The 21,613-nt window shown below is 37.4% G+C and overlaps 1 protein-coding gene across 23 annotated transcripts in view; it reads left to right on the forward strand.

The window, feature by feature from the left end:
• Window positions 1-21,613, forward strand: part of RIMS1 (regulating synaptic membrane exocytosis 1) — a 489,665-nt gene that overhangs the window by 254,644 nt on the left and 213,408 nt on the right. For all 23 annotated transcript variants that reach the window (XM_045498708.1, XM_045498709.1, XM_045498707.1 and 20 more), the window contains 2 exons: window positions 7,120-7,460; window positions 11,161-12,026. In XM_045498708.1, the coding sequence (XP_045354664.1) occupies window positions 7,120-7,460; window positions 11,161-12,026 (1,207 nt within the window). The remainder of the gene's footprint in view (window positions 1-7,119; window positions 7,461-11,160; window positions 12,027-21,613) is intronic.

Genomic DNA, 21,613 nt, shown 5'->3' on the forward strand with positions numbered 1-21,613 from the left:
TAGTTTTGGCATCAGAGTAATGCTGGCCTTGTAAAATGAGTATAAAAGTGTTCCTTTCTTTTCTGTTTGGAAAAGTTTGAAAAGGATTGCTATTAATTCTTCGAATGGTGTAATTCACTAGTGAATCTATATGGTCCTGCACTTTTGTCTGTTGGGAAGTTTTTGATTATTGATTCAATCTTACTAGTAATCCATTTGTTCAGATTTTCCATTTTTTCATGATTCAGTCTTGGAAAGTTGCATTTTTATAAGAATTTATTCACTTATTTTATGTTGTACAACTTGTTAACATATAATTTTTCATAAGAGGAATGTTGGATTTTTATTGTAATTTCTAATAGCAAGGTTTCCTGTATCAGGAGTTTAGTGTTAGGACTAAGTTGACCTTATAAAATGGGTTTAGAAGTGGGAGTGAGTTATTTTCCTTTTTTAATTAAAAAAATGCTTTTGTAAGATTGATATAATTTGCTCTTCAAATATGTTAAAAATAATTTTCTAGTGATGATAGTTGGTTCTGGCATTTTAATTGTAAGTTGTCTTTTAATTATGAATTCAACTTCTATACTAGTTACAGGAATATTCAGGTTTTCTATTTCTTTTTGTGTCCATTTTGCTAATTTGACATTTTTATGGAATTTATTTGATCCATGTTAATTAATTTATTGGCATAAAATTGTTAATAATATTCCAGCGTTTATCTTTTTAATTAATCCCGGTACTTAATGATGCCCTCCCTTTTGGTAGTTTTATTCTCTATGGTTTTTCTTGATCAGTCAAGGGGATGTTCATCAATTTTATTAGTCCCTTGCGAGAGCCATATGTTTTTATTTTACTGATTTTCTTTAGGTTATTGATTTTCAAATTTTATACTTTATTGGTTTCCACTTTCATCTTTATTATTTTCTTCTTTGTGTTTCTATATTTATTTGTGTTAATTAATTCATTCATTTTTATTCTTAAGGTAGAAACTTAGATCATTGATTTTATAATTGTTTCTTTCGCAATAGAGTATTTAATGCTAAGTTTTCTCTCTAAGACGTGTTTTCGGTGCATCTTACAAGTTTTGATAGGTTATATTTTTAGTATTATTCAGATCCATACTTATTTTAATGTCTCTTGTGATATTTTTGGCCTTGTCACATTTATATATATGTTGCTTTATTTCCAAAATTATGCTATTTCCAGAATTTTGAGTTATTGTCTAATTTTATTAAGTTTTTAAATGCTTTTTAAAAGTTTTATTTATTTATTTTGAGAGAGAGAGAGGGAGTGCCACTGGGGAGGGTAGGAAAGAGGGAGAGAGAGAGAATCCCCAGTGTGGGGCTCAGTCTCATGAACCATGGGATCATGACCTGAGCCAAAACTAGCAGAAACTGGGGACAAAATTATTAAGGTGATATTTCAACTTTTTTGACACTAGTAGATGAGACAGTAGAAAATAATTGATTACTAAGCAGGCGACAATGAGAGAGTTCTCTTTGGTACTTGTTTCAGAGTGCGCGTGCGTTACTCCCAGTCTTTTGTTATTGCTGTTGCTATTTCATTAGTTTATTTTTTTTCCTTTTGGAAGTTTTATAAAATACATGAGCAGAGAAGTGAACTGATATATTTCAGGTTTTATAATAAGGTCCCTCTGATTGCTGTGTTAAGTTGAGCATAAAATGTAGGGAATCCATTGTGGAATTTTTGTGAACTGAATTCTAATACTGGTATTTTTATTCTCTTTTGGTTCCTCTTTAGCAGATACATTTCCCTATCCCTTTAGGTTATCTATTTGTGTAATTTTGTTGGATATGCATTTCTTTTTATATATAGCAAAAGCCTTAACTATTTTTTTAATTCAGCCCAAGAATCTTTGTGTTTTAGTAGCATCCAAACACACACCAATCCTTACTTTATATTTCCTGACTGACATGATAATATAAGATGTTCCTCTATTCATGGAAAGTAAATGCTCACATCCGCACACTGGATACCACCCCTCTTGCCCAGTGAGGATTTCACTCCATCACTGACCCCTTCATTTTCCTGTGTCTTCAACCTTGCCTTCTCTATTTCTCCTTTCCTCTTGGCATATAACTATTAAAGAATTTAAAATAATCAAAACTTTTTTGTCTTTGACCTGTTCTCTCTCTAGCCACTGATTTTTCTCTAAGAATCTTTAAAATCAAGCTACCTGTTAATATAACCTAAATTAATACTCTCTCCACTTTGTTACATTCCTTTTATTTCTCAATAATCTGACTCCAGTCTCTAAAGCTGTATTTAATTATCTTTCACAGACATTAGTGATTTCTTCCATGGTGCTAATTTCACATATAGACACTTTCTCATCTTTTTCCTATAGAGTCTATGTAATTTAGGACTACCTATCTTTTTTTGGTTTCTGGATATTAATGATAATTTTCTGTTCTCGTCTACATCCTACTTGCATCACCTCATCTTGTATTCCTTGCTAAAAATCTTCCTTCTTCGCTCTTACTAAATGTTAAGGTCACACAGAGCTCCGTTTCTGCTCTTCTGCATTTCTTATTCCAATAGATTCCATGTGAGATGGAAACAGGACTTCTATTTTTTTAATCACAACGCTTTCTGCTAGCATGAGTACCTTCACTGAATAGAGAAAGTAAGGAAAATGAGTAAAAATATTCAGAAAATGTAGCATCTATAATAAAGCTGAATATCTCCTGTTTTCTTTTTCATGTTTTTCAAAATGTTAGTATAACTATTTTTGAATGCTGTATTAAATACAATTCAGTATTTCACATTTTATCTTTGTAAAAAGTCTTCATGCTTATATTTATTCTTCATGTTACAGAGAGAAAGAGAGAGATAAAAATTGAGCAGGGGAGAGGCAGAAAGACAGGGAGACAGAGAATCCTAAGCAGGCTCTGTGCCATCAGTGCAGAGCCGAATGTGGGACCAGAAATCACGGACTCTGAGATCATGACCTGAGCTGAAACCAAGAGTCAGAGGCTTAACTGACTGAGCCACCCAGGTGCCCCAGATTTTTATAAACAAGACAATTGTGTTAACATAAGAATTCTGTACCTCACTGTCATCACTAATCACCTCAGTAATATCATTGAGAGTAAATAAATCTAAGGCACATTTCTTCTGCTCTATATGTCTGGATCTGTAACATTTCATGTATAAAGTATTTCTTACATCTGAATATGATTTTTCTGCCATAAAATGGTCTATTGTATTTCTTAAGGATTCTCTAGATGGAATTTAAAATGCTATTAGTGCAAAAGTTCTGAATAAAATTTTCCAAGGGTGTCTGGTTGGCTCAGTCGGTTAAGCATCCGACTTCGGCTCAAGTCATGATCCCCCAGTTCAAGAGTTTGAGCCCTGCATGGGGCTCTGTGCTGACAGCTCAGAGCCTGGGAGCCTGTTTGGATTCTGTGTGTGTGTCTCTCTCTCATTATGCCCCTCCTCCACTCGTGCTCTCTTTCTCAAAAACACTTAGGAAAAATTTTAAAAATAAAAACTTTTCCCATGTTCTTCATAATTCTGATGTATTGCATGGAGTTTCAGAAGCCATATTCTATCACAATAATCTTTCATTTAAGTTTGTGTTTGGTTGCTTAACATCTGTAAATTGTTAAGATAAGGTATTACACAGACTTTAGATTAGTTTGGAACACATCCCAGGGTACCTAATCAGGGTATAATCCTGCATGGTGCAGTCTTTAAATTTAAAAACGTGTGTGTGTGTATGTGTGTGTGTGTGTGTGTGTGTGTGTGTGTGTGTGTGTGTTTTAAATAAATTGGGTTGTTTGTTGTTTTTTTTTTTTTTTTTTGGTAGAAATATTTGTATCTTGTCCTTAAAAAAAAAAAAAAAAAAAAAAAAAACAAAACAAGAAAGGCTCCCCATCCCACTTTTGGATTATTATCCCATTGTTTTGTATTATCTATAGTTGAAGGCAAACATAATACTTGATGCTAAATTCAAAAAGAGGCTTTATAAACATACATAACTGTGTTGCTTCTTAGCAACGGTTTGGCTCATTTTTAAACATACTGAAATGTTTGACATGAACTGCATTGAAAGGTACAATAACAAATGTTCCACTGTGTTGTCATCTATTTTCTTTACAACTTGTATAAACAGTTTCTTTTTTATTAGTGAGCTTTGTGGCAAGAGTAATTTATATAATGGTAGAGATTGGGAGATAGTATTTTAATAAAAAAATATTTTGTTTTTTTATAGTTAGTTTTGCTTTCAGATTGGAGGATAGATTGACCACACTTATAATTAATTTTGAAATACATGTTTTAAAACGTGTACACAAGGAAATTAAACATAGGAAAAATTGGGACTTAAATGCTATTTTTCCTCTTAAAAATAGACAAAATTAATGAAATATCCAGACTTAAGTGAATAAGTAGTATTTTGAAAATATTAAAGTAGTTGCTTCTACTTACTAACTGTAACCTTTTGAATCAATATGAAATGAAATTAAATGACTTTTAATATTTAATATTAATAATAATAATTTGGCAACAACCATAATTTGTCTGCTTTTATTACTCCTGTGGCAATTCTGCACATATTCAAGATTTGGAACCTGTCCAAATCTAGCGATTACTTTTAATTGACCCATTTTTATAACACTTAAAAATATGAAACAATCAAAATAAGATTATTTTCTAGAAAATATTCAGATGTACAAAGCAGTGAAGAGTCTCCTTTACCCTTCTTTTTACCCATATTTAATGCTCCTTTCTGCCTCTTTTTTTTTTAACTTAACTTCATTTTGGAATTTTTATTTTAATTATATGTTTTATTGTGTTTTCTGTATGGTTTTAGAGGAAATTTATATTTATCCTAAATATACTTTAATATTTTTTTTAAAAACCTTACTTTTGATGATGAATAATACTTGCTTACAGTGTAGTAAATACAAATTTGTTGTCTACTTAGGTGATACAAAATAGTCTGAGATTCTTACCAATCTCTTTGAACTGCGTAATTTCAGACCTTCTCATTACTATTTTGTCAGCTGAAGAGGCAATTCACGAGGAAGTGCATCACCTGTCCCCCTCCAGGGTCTGGATAGAGGAGAATCAGTGTCACTGTGCATGGAGTCCTGGCCTTGGGGTATTGCCCCTTATAATGTTATCCTTGATAAGACTGTGTTCAACTGATCAGAACTTCTGAGGGACCTTATCATGACATAAAGATATTGTGATACATGGGGCACCTGGGTGGCGTAGTCGGTTAAGCGTCCGACTTCAGCCAGGTCACGATCTCGTAGTCCGTGAGTTCGAGCCCCGCGTCGGGCTCTGGGCTGATGGCTCGGAGCCTGGAGCCTGTTTCCGATTCTGTGTCTCCCTCTCTCTCTGCACCTCCCCCATTCATGCTCTGTCTCTCTCTGTCCCAAAAATAAATAAACGTTGAAAAAAAAAATTAAAAAAAAAAAAAAGATATTGTGATACACTGTGCACAATATAGTATTATTTGGGAAGCATTGTAAATTACAGATATGTTCCATATTTCCTTTATTTTGTTAAAGGCCTATGAAATGCACTATGTATCTTGTTTAACATCTTAGCATATGGGAATTCAACTAACTGCTTTTGTGAATCTAGTTTCTTTCATTTCATGACCTGCGGAAGGGTAGAGGAATGAATTAAGCTTTGTCAATCTTAAGCTTTTTAGAGTAAACATCTCTAAGTCTTAGTTTTTCCTATATTATTAATTCATTTGAGTTTTCTTTCTTGGAAAGCAGCAGTTCTTAACAGTTCATCTATACACTCTTCCTTGTTAAAAATATATAACTTCTCTCCCTTTTTTTCTTGTTCTCACTTTAGCTTGTATTTTATCTTATTTTATAACTACAGTTGTTTTTCTCCTATTCATTCAAATGTTTTCAGTGGTACATTTTCTTTTTGCCAACTAAATAAGGCTTTGTCTTTTACTATCTTAATAGTTAACTGTTAGTTAACTGTTAACAGTTACCTGTTAATAGGTGACTGTTAACAGTTAACTGTTTCTCAATTACTGTATCTGGAATTTATTCACCCTTATGTGATATTTTTGAGTAATTGTTGACTGAATCAGTATTTGTGAAAACAAGGGCCTGAAGTTTGGTGAACAGTTTTTCCTGTGGGTGCTGTTTCTCAAGTACGAAGGAAAACTGAAGTGTGTTCAGAAGAAAGCAACTGAGGCAGGGAGGTGGAATTATACCACAAAGCAGAGGTACCGGTGATATTTGAAGAGAAGGCCCATGGGGCCATAGGCACCTATCTTGGCTCTGTGTCTACTATGTTTTGCTGTTATTGTTATTCATTACTTCTGTTACCATCGTTGTCCTCGTTGTTACATTCAATTTTAAATGTCACCAAGAGGAGAGCTGATATGTAGATTTATTTTAGGTGGTAATACATCTTATAATTTATCAGTGGATATGTTGCTAGATGACTGTTCCAAAATAGCTCCTCTAGTGGAAACTATATCGGAGTAGTCACAAATGAATAAACCTAGCCCTAAATTTATTACTTTAGTAAATATGTGTGTGGAAACTTTTATAGCATAATATCAACCTGAGGTTAGTTTATTACTAATAAACTAGAGAAGATATACAGCTTGACCTTTCCTTTTGTGTCTACCTTTTATTGTTTGTTCCTTATGAATATATTTTAATATTGGCTTTAATAATGCATAAAGTTTGAGAAGACCTATTTTCTAACTCCTTCAAGACATTGAGGTTCATGTACATAAATATTAATTTTATAGCTCCTTGCATTTTTCTAATCAATCAACTACCCTTCTTAGAACATTTTTACTAACAGATATCTTAAATGAAATTTCAGAGTCAGTCATATAAAACGTGAGGGATACATGGTAAAAGGAAAGTCAGAATCACGTGGTTAAGAACACCAAGAAAAAAAACCCTACTCTGGCAACCTAGAGGTGCTTTGGTTTCAGGTGGGTGCCACTCTAGGCATTCAGGTACTTAACTTGTGCAAGGATCGTTTTCACAAGAAATTTGCAAGGATAAGTATAAAGATTACAACCATTCTTTTCCTTAAAAGATATTTTAATGTGATAAACATACATCATTTCCAAATGGCATAGAAAATTTATATTGTTCTCTCTTCTTCAAATAGGTTATGTGGGTATGCAATTTATGTCGAAAGCAACAAGAAATCTTAACCAAATCTGGGGCATGGTTCTTTGGAAGTGGCCCTCAGCAGCCAAGTCAGGATGGAACCCTAAGTGATACAGCTACAGGTGCTGGTTCTGAGGTACCGAGAGAAAAGAAAGCACGGCTCCAAGAAAGATCACGGTCTCAGACACCCCTGAGCACAGCAGCTGCCTCCTCCCAGGACACAGCGCCTCCCAGCGCACAGCCAGACAGGAGCAAAGGGGCGGAGTCCTCACAGCAAGCCCTGGGGCCCGAACAGAAGCAGGTTTCATCGAGGTCTAGAAGTGAACCTCCAAGAGAGAGGTAATAAATAGTTCATTAACCCTGTAAACAAAAGACAAGATTTTATATTGAGAGCAAACCTATTTTCAGGAATTTAACTGCTATTAAGAGGAATATGTGGAGGTAGTACTTCTCAGGCCCCACTTGGAAGGCAACAATAGCCCTGAGGTGCTTTGTTTACCTCTAGAATGTGTCATTCTTTTTTTTTTTTTTTTTTTAATTTTTTTTTTTCAATGTTTATTTATTTTTGGGACAGAGAGAGACAGAGCATGAACGGGGTAGGGGCAGAGAGAGAGGGAGACACAGAATCGGAAACAGGCTCCAGGCTCTGAGCCATCAGCCCAGAGCCCGACGCGGGGCTCGAACTCACGGACCGCGAGATCGTGACCTGGCTGAAGTCGGGCGCTTAACCGACTGCGCCACCCAGGCGCCCCTAGAATGTGTCATTCTTTAGGAGACCTTTACTGAAAAGCTTTTCTTTCCTAACATGCACGGATGTAAACAAGTCACTAACTTCCAACCTTGAATTCAGAAAAGTTCTTAGATCATGTATTTACTTACAGAACTAGCACTTTAATTTGAAAGTGTGCTCTGAGAGACTATGACCTGACACAGTGGAGGATGAACAGGTATATTAGCAAAGTTTTTTGGAGGACATTTCTTTTATGCTGAGCTCTGACAAGTGACTAGGAATTAACCAGGTAAAGAATGGAATGAGTACTCCAGGTATATGCACAGGCATGTGCCCTGAAGAAACAAGTTCTTATGAGAGAACCTAAAGGATGCCCACTGCCAGGAATGTGAGTAGCAGAAGGGGAGGGCATGGTAGAGTGGGGGAGAGGTGGCTGGTTAGGTATCAGGGACCAAGTCATACTGGGCCTATTGGCCAAGTTACATTTTACCCTAGGAATAATGGAAAGCTATTGAGGGTTTTAAGCATGGGCTAACATGATCAGATAACTTACTTTAATTGATTCATTCCTTCATTCAAACAATGCATTTAAGATGAGACAGGATGCTGCACACTGGGAGACCATGTTAACAAGGAGGACATAGCCCTGTTCATCATGAGATTGGTAGTTTGGAGCATCTCACATTCATTGAATGTAGTTATTAATCAATCCAGTAGCCATGTGTATGCTATAAGCAAACACTGTGCTAGGAACCAGAGTATAAAGATGATTAGGACATGGTCCCTTTTCTGACAGATCCCAGGGAAATTACCACAGACTATCCTAGAGGAGACAGACACCTGAGCAATTAACTGTACCAGAAAGCTGATTTGATCAAAGCTAGAAGATACACTGGGATCTAGAAGATACATAGTACTTTGGGAGTCACAGGAAAGAGAAGGTGCCATCTGAATTAAGCCTTCCAGGATACCCAGGAGTTGTAGGGTAGGCAGACAGGAAGGAGAGGACATTTCAGAAAGAGAGAATGGATGCACCTGAGCTATACAGAGAGAACACACAAAGGACACTAGAGATACTTCAGTGAAGGTATAATGGATAGCTTTTGGTGACAAACTATTGTGGGTTAAGAAGAGACAAAAATATTGGAGGTGCAATTTGGGATTGGTCAGAACATGATACCTGTAAATAAGAGAATTTGGAGCTCTAAAGTTTCTAAAGGGAAAATATGAATCGTTTTTGACATATGGTAAAAAAAAAAAAAAAAAAAAAAAAAAAAAACCCAAAAAACAACAAACAAAAAACTATAAAGAATTCAAGAATAAGAACTGAGAACCAACTTTTTGTTTTAAACTTTTAAATTAAATTTGAAGATTTATAGAGACAAATGCTACTGCTGATTATATAAATTACTTGTGATGATGTGACTACATAAGAAAAGAGTGAGGATGTTGAGGGTATGGAAGGAAAAGAAGAGATGGGTGGCAACTTCAGGGAGATAAGTGAGACCAAAAGAATGGCAGGCAGTCTGTTTAAAGTTACTGGAGAATTCTTCATCAGGAGTTAGTGGAAATGGAATAATTAGAGGTAGAGGTGGGGAAACACATACTCGGGGAAGCAAAGATCAGAGAGACTGCAGAACATCTTTCGTTTTTATGACACTACATATAAAGCACTCTCCATAAAGCACTTTCACAGATGGCCTCTCCTTTAATGCTCATGTGAACTTTGCAAGGTAAGCATTATTTATCAGCATTTCAAGGAAAAATTTATTCAATGTAAACTTCTAACAAGATCAGCGATGCCTTAATGAGCTACTAAATATCTATAGTACAATCATCACACTTGTATGAAAACTGTATTTGATCATTAATATATGTTCCTATTAGACTCCTTACATTGTAAACCTGGAGTGGCACCCTTGCAATTCCACCCTCTTACGACAATCTCTTTCGCTTCAAAAGAACAATGTGCACTAAATGTCTTCAGCAGAATTTGCCATGCTATCTTGCTTACCTATGCCATTTGAAACCCTTTACTCTTTCTACTACTACTACTACTACTACTACTACTACTACTACTACTACTAGCCCCTCCTCAAACTGACCCCACAGCATATCGTAGTAACTACTACTTTGGTGACCCACAATAGAAATTGCCCTTTTTCTCATCTTGGTTTTTTTATTTTTTTATTTTTATGCATGATGTTTGCTTTTGGACTTGAAATAAAAAAAATGTTTCCTCTGGAAAGCCTTCTCTGGGCCTCAGGGTTTCAAAAAAAGAAAAAAAAAAGAAGGCTTAGGTTCCCACTTTAATTGCATGGTATATTGTATAGTGTCAGCGTGCTTAGACAAGGTCCTTACTTTTGATAAATTCTGGTATAGTTGCTGGAACTTTCCCAAATTAGGTGCACTCCAGTATATAAGAAAGGACTGAAAGGGCAACTGAATGATATAGCTACAAGATTTAAAGGTCGCCAAACTCCTTTCCTTTCCTTTTATCTTTGCTGTACCTTAAATGGGATGGAGAGAAGAGTAGAAACAAAACCATTTTTGTTTGTTTTTATTTTGGTGGTTTTTTTTTTTTGTTTGTTTTTTGTTTTTTGTTTTTTGGACTGTGTTCTGAAATGAGGGAGATGGAAAGGAAGAGGGGAAGAGAAGGAGGAAAACTGAATAATAATTTGAAACATTTCAATATTTCTATTGCCCAAATAGAAGGCTAAATTTCAGTCATTTTCTTTCCTAACCATCTCCCTTAAGTGTTTGGGTGCACATAAGCTTGTTAAAATTACCTTTTTCTACTATTAAAGAAGTGCTACTAGGTTTGATTTTTGAAATGAGCATACTTGTATTTACATTTCTTTAAAAGTTTCTATTATAATAAAAGATTGCAGATAATGTATTGTCTAGATGTATATCAAGTATATATATTTAGAATTGAACTGATATGTGTATTCTTGTGCTACTATATTTTACATATTTTAGTTTCATCTAAAACATTTTTAAGTCTTTCATTCACAAGCAGAAGTTAGCATAAAACGTGTTCATTTATTAATTTATTGGTGGTTTTAATTAATCTAGTTAATTTATAGGGAATTTTAAATGTGAAAACAACTTTTAAAGTTCCTTAGGCTGCTGTAATATAAAGGAGCTTTAGTTAGAAAGCTAATCAGATACACAGGTTTAATGTAGTTCTTTATCAAATCGTTTAATTAGACATCGGATTATAACGAATAATCTGGTCTTCATTTTTAGCTTTACTTTTAGTTTTACACATTGCTTTTCTTCTTGACGTTCCTTTGTGTATCACAGGAAGAAGACTCCAGGGCTCTCTGAGCAGAATGGCAAAGGAGCCCAGAAGAGCGAGCGGAAACGCGTGCCCAAGTCCTCAGTGCAGCCGGGAGAGGGGGCCGTGGAAGAGCGCGAGCGGAAAGAAAGGCGGGAAAGTCGACGGCTTGAGAAAGGACGGTCACAGGACTACCCAGATGTGCCGGAAAAACGAGAGGATCGCAAAGCGGTGGACGATGAGAAGCAAAGGAAAGAGGAGGAGTACCAGACCCGGTACCGCAGCGATCCGAACCTGGCGCGGTACCCGGTGAAACCGCCGCCGGAGGAGCAGCAGATGCGCATGCACGCCCGGGTGTCTCGCGCGAGGCACGAGCGGCGCCACAGCGACGTGGCGCTCCCGCGCACTGAGGCCGGAGCTGCGCCGCCCGACGCCAAGGCCGGCAAGCGCGCACCGCCCCCCGCCAGGGCTTCGCCGCCGGAGTCGCCGCGGGCCTACTCTGCCGAGAGGACTGCGGAAGTCAGGACGCCGGGCGCCAAGCAGCTGGCGAACCACAGCCCGCCGGCACCCAGGCATGGGCCAGTCCCCGCAGAAGTCCTGGAGCCCAAAGCCCAGGAGCCCCTCAGGAAGCAGAGCCGCCTGGACCCCAGCTCGGCCGTCCTCATCAGGAAGTCCAAGCGCGAGAAGGTGGAGACTATGCTGCGGAACGACTCTTTGAGTTCTGATCAGTCGGAGTCCGTGCGGCCTTCCCCGCCGAAGCCACACCGGTCCAAGAGAGGCGGCAAGAAGCGGCAGATGTCCGTGAGCAGCTCCGAGGAGGAGGGCGTATCCACGCCGGAGTACACCAGCTGCGAGGACGTGGAGCTGGAGAGCGAGAGCGTCAGCGAGAAAGGTAAGGGCTGGCCGCGTGGACCACGAGCACGGAAGTGTTTGGGGCTCAGAGGCGCGCGTGTGCAGGGGTAAAAAGTTTCAAGTGCCTTGAAACCTGCATGGTAATGCCTGTAGTTAACACTGCTGTATGTTATGTTAGAAAGTTGCTGAGACTAGATTCCAAACTCATCAGGAGGGAAAAACAAAAATTCTAGCTAGATGAGTAGATAGATGCTAACTATACTTATTTTGGTAATTGTTTGGCATTATGTATGTGAAATCATGTGGTGTACCTTAAACTTAATACGGAGTTGTATGTCAGTTATAGCTCCGTATTTCCATAGAAGTGGAGGGGAAAGTGCGACTTGGAGTGCTCACAGACATAGCTTCACAGGGAATAGAATAGAAGGTTTTAGCTTGCTCGCTTCCTTTGTTTCTTTTTGGTAGGATTTTGAAACATAATCACAGGCTTCAAATTTGGGTTACAAGAGTTCTTAATGACTTGTGTTCTTGTCATTCTGGGAAATTCAGTGTGTAGTCTTGTGTTTTTAATTTATCATTTCTGGGTGATTTGTCTGGGGGGAAAAGCTTCTTTTCTAGAAAACCATAACTATTCCTGATAAAGGGGAATGTACCTCTTTACTTATTTATTTATTTATATTTATTTATTTAACATTTATTTATTTTGGAGAGACAGAGACAGCGTGAGCAGGGGAGGGGCAGAGAGAGAGGGAGACACAGAATCTGAAGCAGGCTTCAGGCTCCGAGCTGTCAGCACAGAGCCTGACGCGGGGCTCGAACCCACCAACTGTGAGATCATAACCTGAGCCAAAATCGGATGCTTAACCGACTGAGCCACCCAGGTGCCCCAAATGTACCTCTATTTTTTTAATGCTTATTTATTTTGAGAGAGAGACAGAAAGAGAGCACAAGATCCAGAATCCCAAGTAGGCTGTGTTGTCAACATAAAGCCTGATGCAAGGCTCGAACTCACCAACTGGTGACATCATGACCTGAGCCAAAATCAAGAGCCAGTTGCTTAATTGACTGAACCACCCAGGAGCCCCTACAAAACATTTTACAGTGTTGTGTGATATGCTGACTTTTTTTTTTTTCTGTCTTGTCCTGCACTGTGTACTATACCATAGCCACATGTAGCTATTTAAATTAATTACAATTAAATAAACTTAAAAATTCAGTTCCCCAGTCGCACTAAGCCACATTTCAATTGCTCAGGAGCAATCATCACAGAAAGTTCCTTTGGATAACATAATGCTGGTCTAGAAAATATTTCAGTTTAATGTTGAAATTATGTATTTGTTTTGAAGATTCACATCATTCTGCTGCTGTTCACTGAGATTTAAATTGGCTACAGTCCTAAATTTGATGGTGGTGGTAATCATCCTTGTAGTGCTTCTTAGTTATATTTTGAGGTGACTATTTTTACAGTTTTTTGGCTTGTTTTATAGTTGCTAGATTATGTGCTAAATATTATAAATTTATAAAAAAGTAACTTTACCTCTTCATCTTCTCTATCTTCAAACTGCATGGCTGTGTCCTCTCCCCTTCTATGTCCTCTGTCTCCTTTCTCTTTGTGTCGATAGGTAGGTAGGTAGGTAGATAGATACAAGTATAGATGTAGATATACATATATAAATACATGTATCCATCTATTTATCTGTGCGTCTAGATAAATAGGTGAGTGGATGTATGGATGAAAGGATATATGTATTTGGGAACAATTAAGAAAGTTTACTCTGGCATTATAATTATTGCATCTCAAGTTAAAATAACTGTCTTTTGGACAGTGATTTTGGAAGAGATTATGTAGCAGAATGTGGATGCCATGTTTTAAGTTTCAGGGTCAAGGGAAGACTGTCCCCATGAAATAAAATTTAAAGGGCAATAGGAGACAGAAATTAAAATATTCTATGCATATGGGATCATTTGGCTTTTTAGCACACTTTCTGATGACTTATGTTTGACTTAGAAGTCAACATGCATACACTTATGCATACTGTCTATGGTCTTTTTAAAAGTCCCATGGTGAGTGTACTCTTGCTGCCTCTGTGACCTAATATTGTTTTGTGAGCACATATTTTATTTCCCTGAAATAATAAACTGTTAAATTAAAATGTAACTGGATGTGCTTATTTGGTATGCAGATAGCTCTTAATGGATGTATATGTATATGTATATGTATATGTATATTTTCCCATTTCTTTACTCTACATCAGCTTTTTCTGAATATGTGTTTTAAATCACAATGGGCATAGAATCAGTCAGAATTGAATCTCACAATACCAACAGATTATGAAAGAGAAAAATGACAAGTGGCATGGGTAATTGCAAGGATGGAATTGGTGTAATGTGAGGAACTTATTGCCTCTGCATACTGCCTTCCTTCCTTAGGAACTATTCTGGGGACATTAGTTGACTATATACACTTCTGAAGTTGAGGTAAAATATCTTCTTCTGGGAACACAAGGGCATCACATGTGTATTTATCTGATTCAGACAGCTCTGTTTTCTCTGATAATTAATCTGTTTTCAATAAATGTCTTGAAAATACACTCCAATCAAAGTAGTTGTCTTATTCTAATAGTTTAACCAATCCCAACTAAGTGTTTGCCAAATGAAACAATAACTATAAAGAGCATACTTTTTTTTAGAATCAATGTAGCATAGAAATTTTTTCCTATTTCAAAGTGAATTAGAAATTCTGCTCTCTGTGCTATTAATGCCTTTGTTACCAAACCCCACTATTGTCTACTAAGGACGATCTAGGGAACGGGCCCTAATAATCTGCAGTATCCTGTGACTCTGCACAAGTTACTTAACTTTCATATGTCCTAGTTTTCTTATTGGCACAATGGAGCTAAGAGTATCTGTGTGGTATTATTATTGAGTGGTTTGATGAGATGGTGCATATAAAATAGGATACTAAATTAGCATTTTTCCTGTCTTGGTTTTGCTCGTGCTACCTATACCATAGATATTTAATGTCACAGTGAGTGTGAGAGCATCATTCATTTACATAACTGCAAAGAAAAGGTGTGAGAATTATATTCATGTCTTATAGGATCTAATGGGTGAGAAGAATGATTTGGGAAGAGATTTCTTAGGAGAGTGGCTGCCCTGATGTGAGTTTCAGGGTCAAGGGAAGATTATCCCCATGGAATAAAATTTAAAGGGCAGGGGGAGACAGAAATTAAAATTGCATTTTTTTTTTAAATTTTTTTTTTCAACGTTTATTTATTTTTGGGACAGAGAGAGACAGAGCATGAACGGGGGAAGGGCAGAGAGAGAGGGAGACACAGAATCAGAAACAGGCTCCAGGCTCTGAGCCATCAGCCCAGAGCCTGACGCGGGGCTCGAACTCACGGACCGCGAGATCGTGACCTGGCTGAAGTGGGACGCTTAACCGACTGCGCCACCCAGGCGCCCCTAAAATTGCATTTTAATTATAGCCCATTATTTTGGGTTCTGGTCTCAGTTCCAATATATGTGTGTGCAGCGGAGTGAGTTTCCACACCAACAAGCAATTCTCGTATGCCAGCAGGATGTCCGAGAATTCAGCTTAATTCAATTCTGATATTACCTACCCAGAGATAGCATCAGATCCCACAGGTTAGTATCTCATTCCCAAAAGACTGCCCTTCACTTCAGATGCCAGTCATAAGCCCGGGCTGTTACCAATGCTTCTAACCAACTGGCTGTAGATCACAGGTTCCCACAACCTCCTAATGGGTTTGATTAATTTGTTAGAACAGCCCACAGAACTTAGGAAACCCATTTACATACTAGATAATTGATTTATTATAAAATGATATAACTCAGGAACAACCAGATGCAAGAGATGCATAAAGCAAGTTCTGGGGAAAGGGTGCAGAGCCCCTACGCCCTCTCCAGGCATGCCACTCTCCCAGCACCTCCGTATGTTCCCTACCTAGAAGCTCTCTCAACCTAGTACTTTTGGATTTTTATGGAGGCTTTATTACATAGGCAGGGTTGATTAAATCATTGGCCATTGGTAATTGGTTCAACTTCTAGTACTCCTCTGTCAGGAAGTCGGGGGCTAGAACCTAAAGTTTCAATCCGCTAATCACATGATTGATTCTCCAAGCAACCAGCACCCATCCTTAGGTGTGGTCCAAAAGTCATGTCTTTAACCTAACAAAAGATAGATACCTTTATGGCTTTCATCACTTTGGAAATTCCAAGGATTTTAGAAACTTTTTGCTAGAGAGGCACCTGGGTGGCTCAGTCAGTTGAACATCTGACTCTTGATTTCAGCTCAGGCCATGATCTCACTGCACTGTTAGCCCAGAGCCTGATGTGGGGCTCAATCCCAAGAACTGTCAGATCAAGCCCTGCATCAGGCTTTATGCTAGGGTTATAACCTGCTTGGGTTTCTCTGTCTCCCTCACTCTATGCCCCTACCCCACTCATTCTCTCTCTCCCTCTCTTTTCCTCTCTCTCCCTCTTAAATAAATAAATAAAATAAATATCAAATGGAGGAAAACTGGAAAGCTTTCATACATTTTAAAGGGATAGCTGTTCTAAATGAAAGTAAGAATGAAGTTTTTGTATTTCCACATCTTTCATTTTGATGTGAAATTGGATTCTTGAATTGGTTCACATTGTTTACAAACATGCTGTGGGCTGGCCAGACACATTTACTGGCTGCATCTAGCCCAAGGACCACCAGCTTTTTATCTCTGGACCTCCCTGGGGTCTGGGTTGTCTGTTGTCTATGCACAGACTCTGAACCTCTCTTGTGAAGGTCCAAAACTCTTAATACAAAGCAGTATTTAAGATTGCACATTTACATTTAGTCACAAAAATATATGCACTGGGGTCTAGCATTCCCCTCATTTTAATACTGTTTACTTTTAAAAAAAATTACTGTTTATTTTTGGGAGAGAGAGAGACAGAGACAGAGTGTGAGCAGGGGAGGAACAGAGAGGGAGACACAGAATCCGAAGCAGGCTGCAGGCTCTGAGCTGTCAGCACAGAGCCTGATGCAGGGCTCGAACCCACAAACTGTGAGATCATGACCTGAGCTGAAGTCGGACACCCAACCAACTGAGCCACCCAGACACCCCAGTACTTTAAATACTATTTGCAGATCCTCTGTTCAAAAATCTTGGGTTCAAGATCTTGGGCACCTGGGTGGCTCAGTCGGTTAAGTGTTCAACTTCATCTCTGGTTCATGAAGTTCTGCAAATTCATCTTGCAGTTTGTGAGTTCAAGCCCCCCATTGAGCTCTGTGCTGACAGCTCAGAGCCTGGAGCCTGCTTCGGATTCTGTGTCTCCCTCTCTCTCTGCCCCTTCCCTGCTCCCTCCCTCCCTCTCTCTCAAAAATAAATAAACATTAAAAAATTTTTTTTTTTGTTCCTCAAGGAACTCAGTAGAGAGGCTTGAGAAATAAAGAGACAAAGATGGTGCCAATGTGGAGGAGAGAAATGGCATCAGTTCTGAGAAGAAACAAAGAAGTATTGCTGCCTTGATCAGGAGAGTAAGCTACTTACACTTACAAGGAATTTAAAGTATAAATCCTCAGACAGAACTAGTTAGAAGAAGCCTGGCATTGGATAACAGGATTTCCTTTTTTTATCCCCTTCTGCTTACTGACTTTGAATAAACTCAGAAAATACAACACAAATTGATTGTGCCTGTGAACTTTGAAAGTACTCCGTGAATGACTTCTGAGGTCAATTTGTATAATAAGGGCTTATTGGTTTGTTTGTAGCTATTACTGCTAGGTAGTATTTATCAGTCCTTTTAGGGGTATGTGATATCTGGTTTATTCTAAGAAATGATACCTGCAATGGTATCAAATAAGACTATGTATCTTTAATTACAGGTATGAATTTTCCACCTAAAGACAAAGACAGTTTCCAGGGACCAGAGCATAGGTTTTAGGTGTTATGAATTATTGACTATTAAGTTTAGGTACATAGCAATTTAATCATTGAAGAATAAGGAAAAAGAATTGGAACCTTTGCAAAAATCAGGTACTAAATTCTGTAAATGAAAATGTAGTTCTCTATGTTATTCTTTAATCATTAAACTAAAAATATTGGGAGTATCCTCTTTTACCTCCAGCAATACAGTGCCTGCTGCTCACAGAACTTTTAATTCTGGCCAGAAGTTATTGATTTACTTATGTTTTTTTGACAGCGAAGAATGCATTTTATATCCTTTTGATAGTCTTAAGAGGGCTTGCAATTAAATACTTGGTCAGATTTATTTATGTATTAATTTATATGTAGTATTACATGAATATTGGATGATACACATGATACTAAACAAAGTATCTATAAGAACCTACTGCATTCCAGGCATAATGTGCTAGGTTCTAGAGGTACAGTGACTAAATAAATAAATACGCACATATACGTAGCCATCATTTCTGCCCTCGTGACATTTTTTATTGGCTATTCAGAAGACTCTGATTGGAAAGTTTATAGAGAGATGGGATACACCAAGATAAAATCAGGTTCTGTGGTAAGAATTTGGCTACATTTAAAAAAAATTATAACTTTAAAACAAATGCAACTTTAAAAGAGGTTCCTCTTCAAATGGCTGCCCAAACTTAAGCATTTATTTTTCTTATCCCATGAGATCCCACAAAAGTGAAGAAAAAGGAAGTGAGCTATGAGCACATGAGATGTTCTTGAGAAGATGGAAAGAAGAAAGTAGCCTACTTTTGGGCATAAGAGGTTTCCGGGTGAACAAGAGGATGTGGTGGTGGAGAAGACTGTTTGCTGTGAAGTGCCTTACAGAGACTTATGGCTCAGATACTAGGTTCCTTAGAGCAGGAAGTGAGAAGGAAAGCTTTAGACTGGCAGATTGATTCAACATATGTTGACAGAGTAGCCATTTATTCTCCTTACTGTTCCCTTCTCCTCTTTACTTCCTTGTATACAACAAAAGCTACCCCACGTTTAATCCCTAGATAGAAATCAAGAAAAAAATCCAGTGGACTGCCTGAGCAAAACTCAGATATTGGGGTTGTTGCACCCCCACCTTTATAGCTTAATGCTGAGTTGCACACATTGTTTACCCTAAAGTGAAGGTTATTAGCTCTCGAACACCATTCATTCACAGATGTTAGAGACACTGTTAGTGTCCATTTGAATGGCATTGATAAGAAGACTTACATGGAAATTCATACCAGCTACACACAGAAATCCAGCCAGTACTCAATTTTTTTTTTCTTTTTCAAGTTTTTATTTAAATTCTTTTTTTTCATGTTTATTTATTTATCTTGAGAGAGAGAGAGAGAGAGAGAGAGAGAGAAACTTACGCAGGCTCTGCCCTGTCAGCACAGAGCCCTACATGGACTCAATCTCACAAACTGAAATCATGACCTGAGCTGAAATCCAGAGTCAAACTCTTAACTAACTGAGATAACCAGGCACCCCTACAAGTTTTTATTTAAATTCTATTTAGTTAACATAGTGTAAAATTAGTTTCAGGTATAGAATTGAGTGATTTCTCACTTACATACAACATCCAATGTCATCACAAGTGCCCTCCTTAATACCCATCATTTAACCGATCCCCCTGCCCACCTTCCCTCCAGAAACCCTCAGTTCGTTCTCTGTAGTTAAGAGTCTGTTTTATGCTTTGCCTCTCTTTCCCCCCATGTTCGTCTGTTATATTTCTTAAATTCCACATATAAGTGAATTCATATATGGTATTTGTCTTTCTCTGACTGACTTCTCGTAGCATAATACTCTTTAGGACCATCCATGTCATTGTAAATGTTAAGATTTCTTCTTTTGGGGGGCTGAGTAATATTCCATTGTATATATACACCACAACTTCTTTATTCATCATTCGATTGACATTTGGGCTCTTTCCATAATTTGGCTGTTGTTGATAATGCTGCTATAAACATCGAGGTGCATATATCCCTTTGAATCAGTATTTTTGTATCCTTTGGGTAAATACCTAGTGGTACAGCCAGTACTCAATCTTAAATATGAATGAACAACAAAGGCTACAAACTATGAAGAACGCCAGTAAGAGGCACTAGAAAAGATCAAGATAAACAAGTAGATCTTAGAAGTAAGAAGTAATTCAAGAGCAAAAAACATAGTACAAAATGCTACATTCCTGGTTACCTTTGATACATTCTGAACTGTCTAAGCCCCATCCCCAGGGCAACTTCCCCACCCAAACACACAGATACTCTGTGTAAAAATTTTTTTGAAAAATTAAAGTTATTAACCAAGCTTAAAAAGAAAGCTGTGGCTACCAGAACCCATAACACTGAAGCACTTGGGCACAAATACTTGACAAAATATAAGACTATATGACTGGACTCAGGATCACAAACTTGCCTCAGGTATGAGTTAATTATCCTAACCAGGAAGTAAAATAATCTTATCTGATACATTAAAATAAAAGCTATTGTAAAGGCTATAAACTCTTTTTGGTCCAAAAGAGGTAAATGTGAAACTGACCCATGAGGAAATATATTGGAGCCCAGAGGATGAGCCCAGAGATCATAATTTGAAACATAGGAGGAAGTTCAACAGCATTAAAGATGTGAAGGAAAAAGGGAAAACATCTATAAGCTTTTGGAAGTTAAAATAAACCAGCTCATATACACAACAAGAAGAGTTAGACTGCCCTTACACTTCCTATTAGCAGTGGATTCCAGACTAGAGTTGTTCAGTGTCAAGTATGGAAGAACAAAACCATTTTGAAATACAATTCTGCGTACATCTAAACCCCCAATCAACTCCAGGTTCTCAGAAAACCTACTTTGCAGTCTCCTTCCGAGAAAATTATTTAAAGATGTATCACTCAAGAAAAAAATCATAATAAGAAAGTGGGACAAATGGGAAACAAGAAAAACTGAATCAAGAATCCAGTGCAAAGAAATCCCTGAATGACATTATGTGCAGAAAGCAATATGTACAAATTAAAACTGGAAATCATTTCCAGGAAGTTCCAAGAAGAAAATCTTTGTTAAGAAGAATGTCATGGATTCTAAGAAATATCCAATGACTAATGAATTACATGGCATTATTGACTGAATAAGGAAAGGCTGTCTCTTTTTTTTTCAACAATAAAGAGGAACACTGAGAAAACAAAAACAACCACTATTAAGGAAAATCAAGTTTCAAATATGAGGCAAACAAAAGTGTGACATTATTTTATTAATTGAAGTAGCCCATTCAACTATTAGCCTAGGCACATTTTCCTCTGAGTGAACAGGAAGCCTGGCAGTTCATCCCTAGAAAAGGAAATTTAATTTTTGCATATCATTTTTGCTTGGTTCTGGAATATTTATATGTAATAATATTGTAAGTTCCACTTACTGTTTTTCAAGTTTTAGAATGAACTCCCTTGCTCATTTAATACTTATATATGTTTACATAATTGAATATAAACATTTTGTCCATGTCAAAATAAAGGTAAAACTGGCCAATATGGGGGTGAGAGGATTTGGGCAGGGAAGAAGTGCAGGTAAGCACATGAATATTCTCATCTAAAATGGTCAAAAGTTAAAATAGCTTGTTGAAATTTTAGGACAAGAAATACAGGATTATGTATACATATATATTTTTTGAGTATTTATTTCTT

The sequence above is a fragment of the Leopardus geoffroyi genome, chromosome B2 (assembly GCF_018350155.1).
Source record: "Leopardus geoffroyi isolate Oge1 chromosome B2, O.geoffroyi_Oge1_pat1.0, whole genome shotgun sequence".
NCBI lineage: Eukaryota > Metazoa > Chordata > Mammalia > Carnivora > Felidae > Leopardus > Leopardus geoffroyi.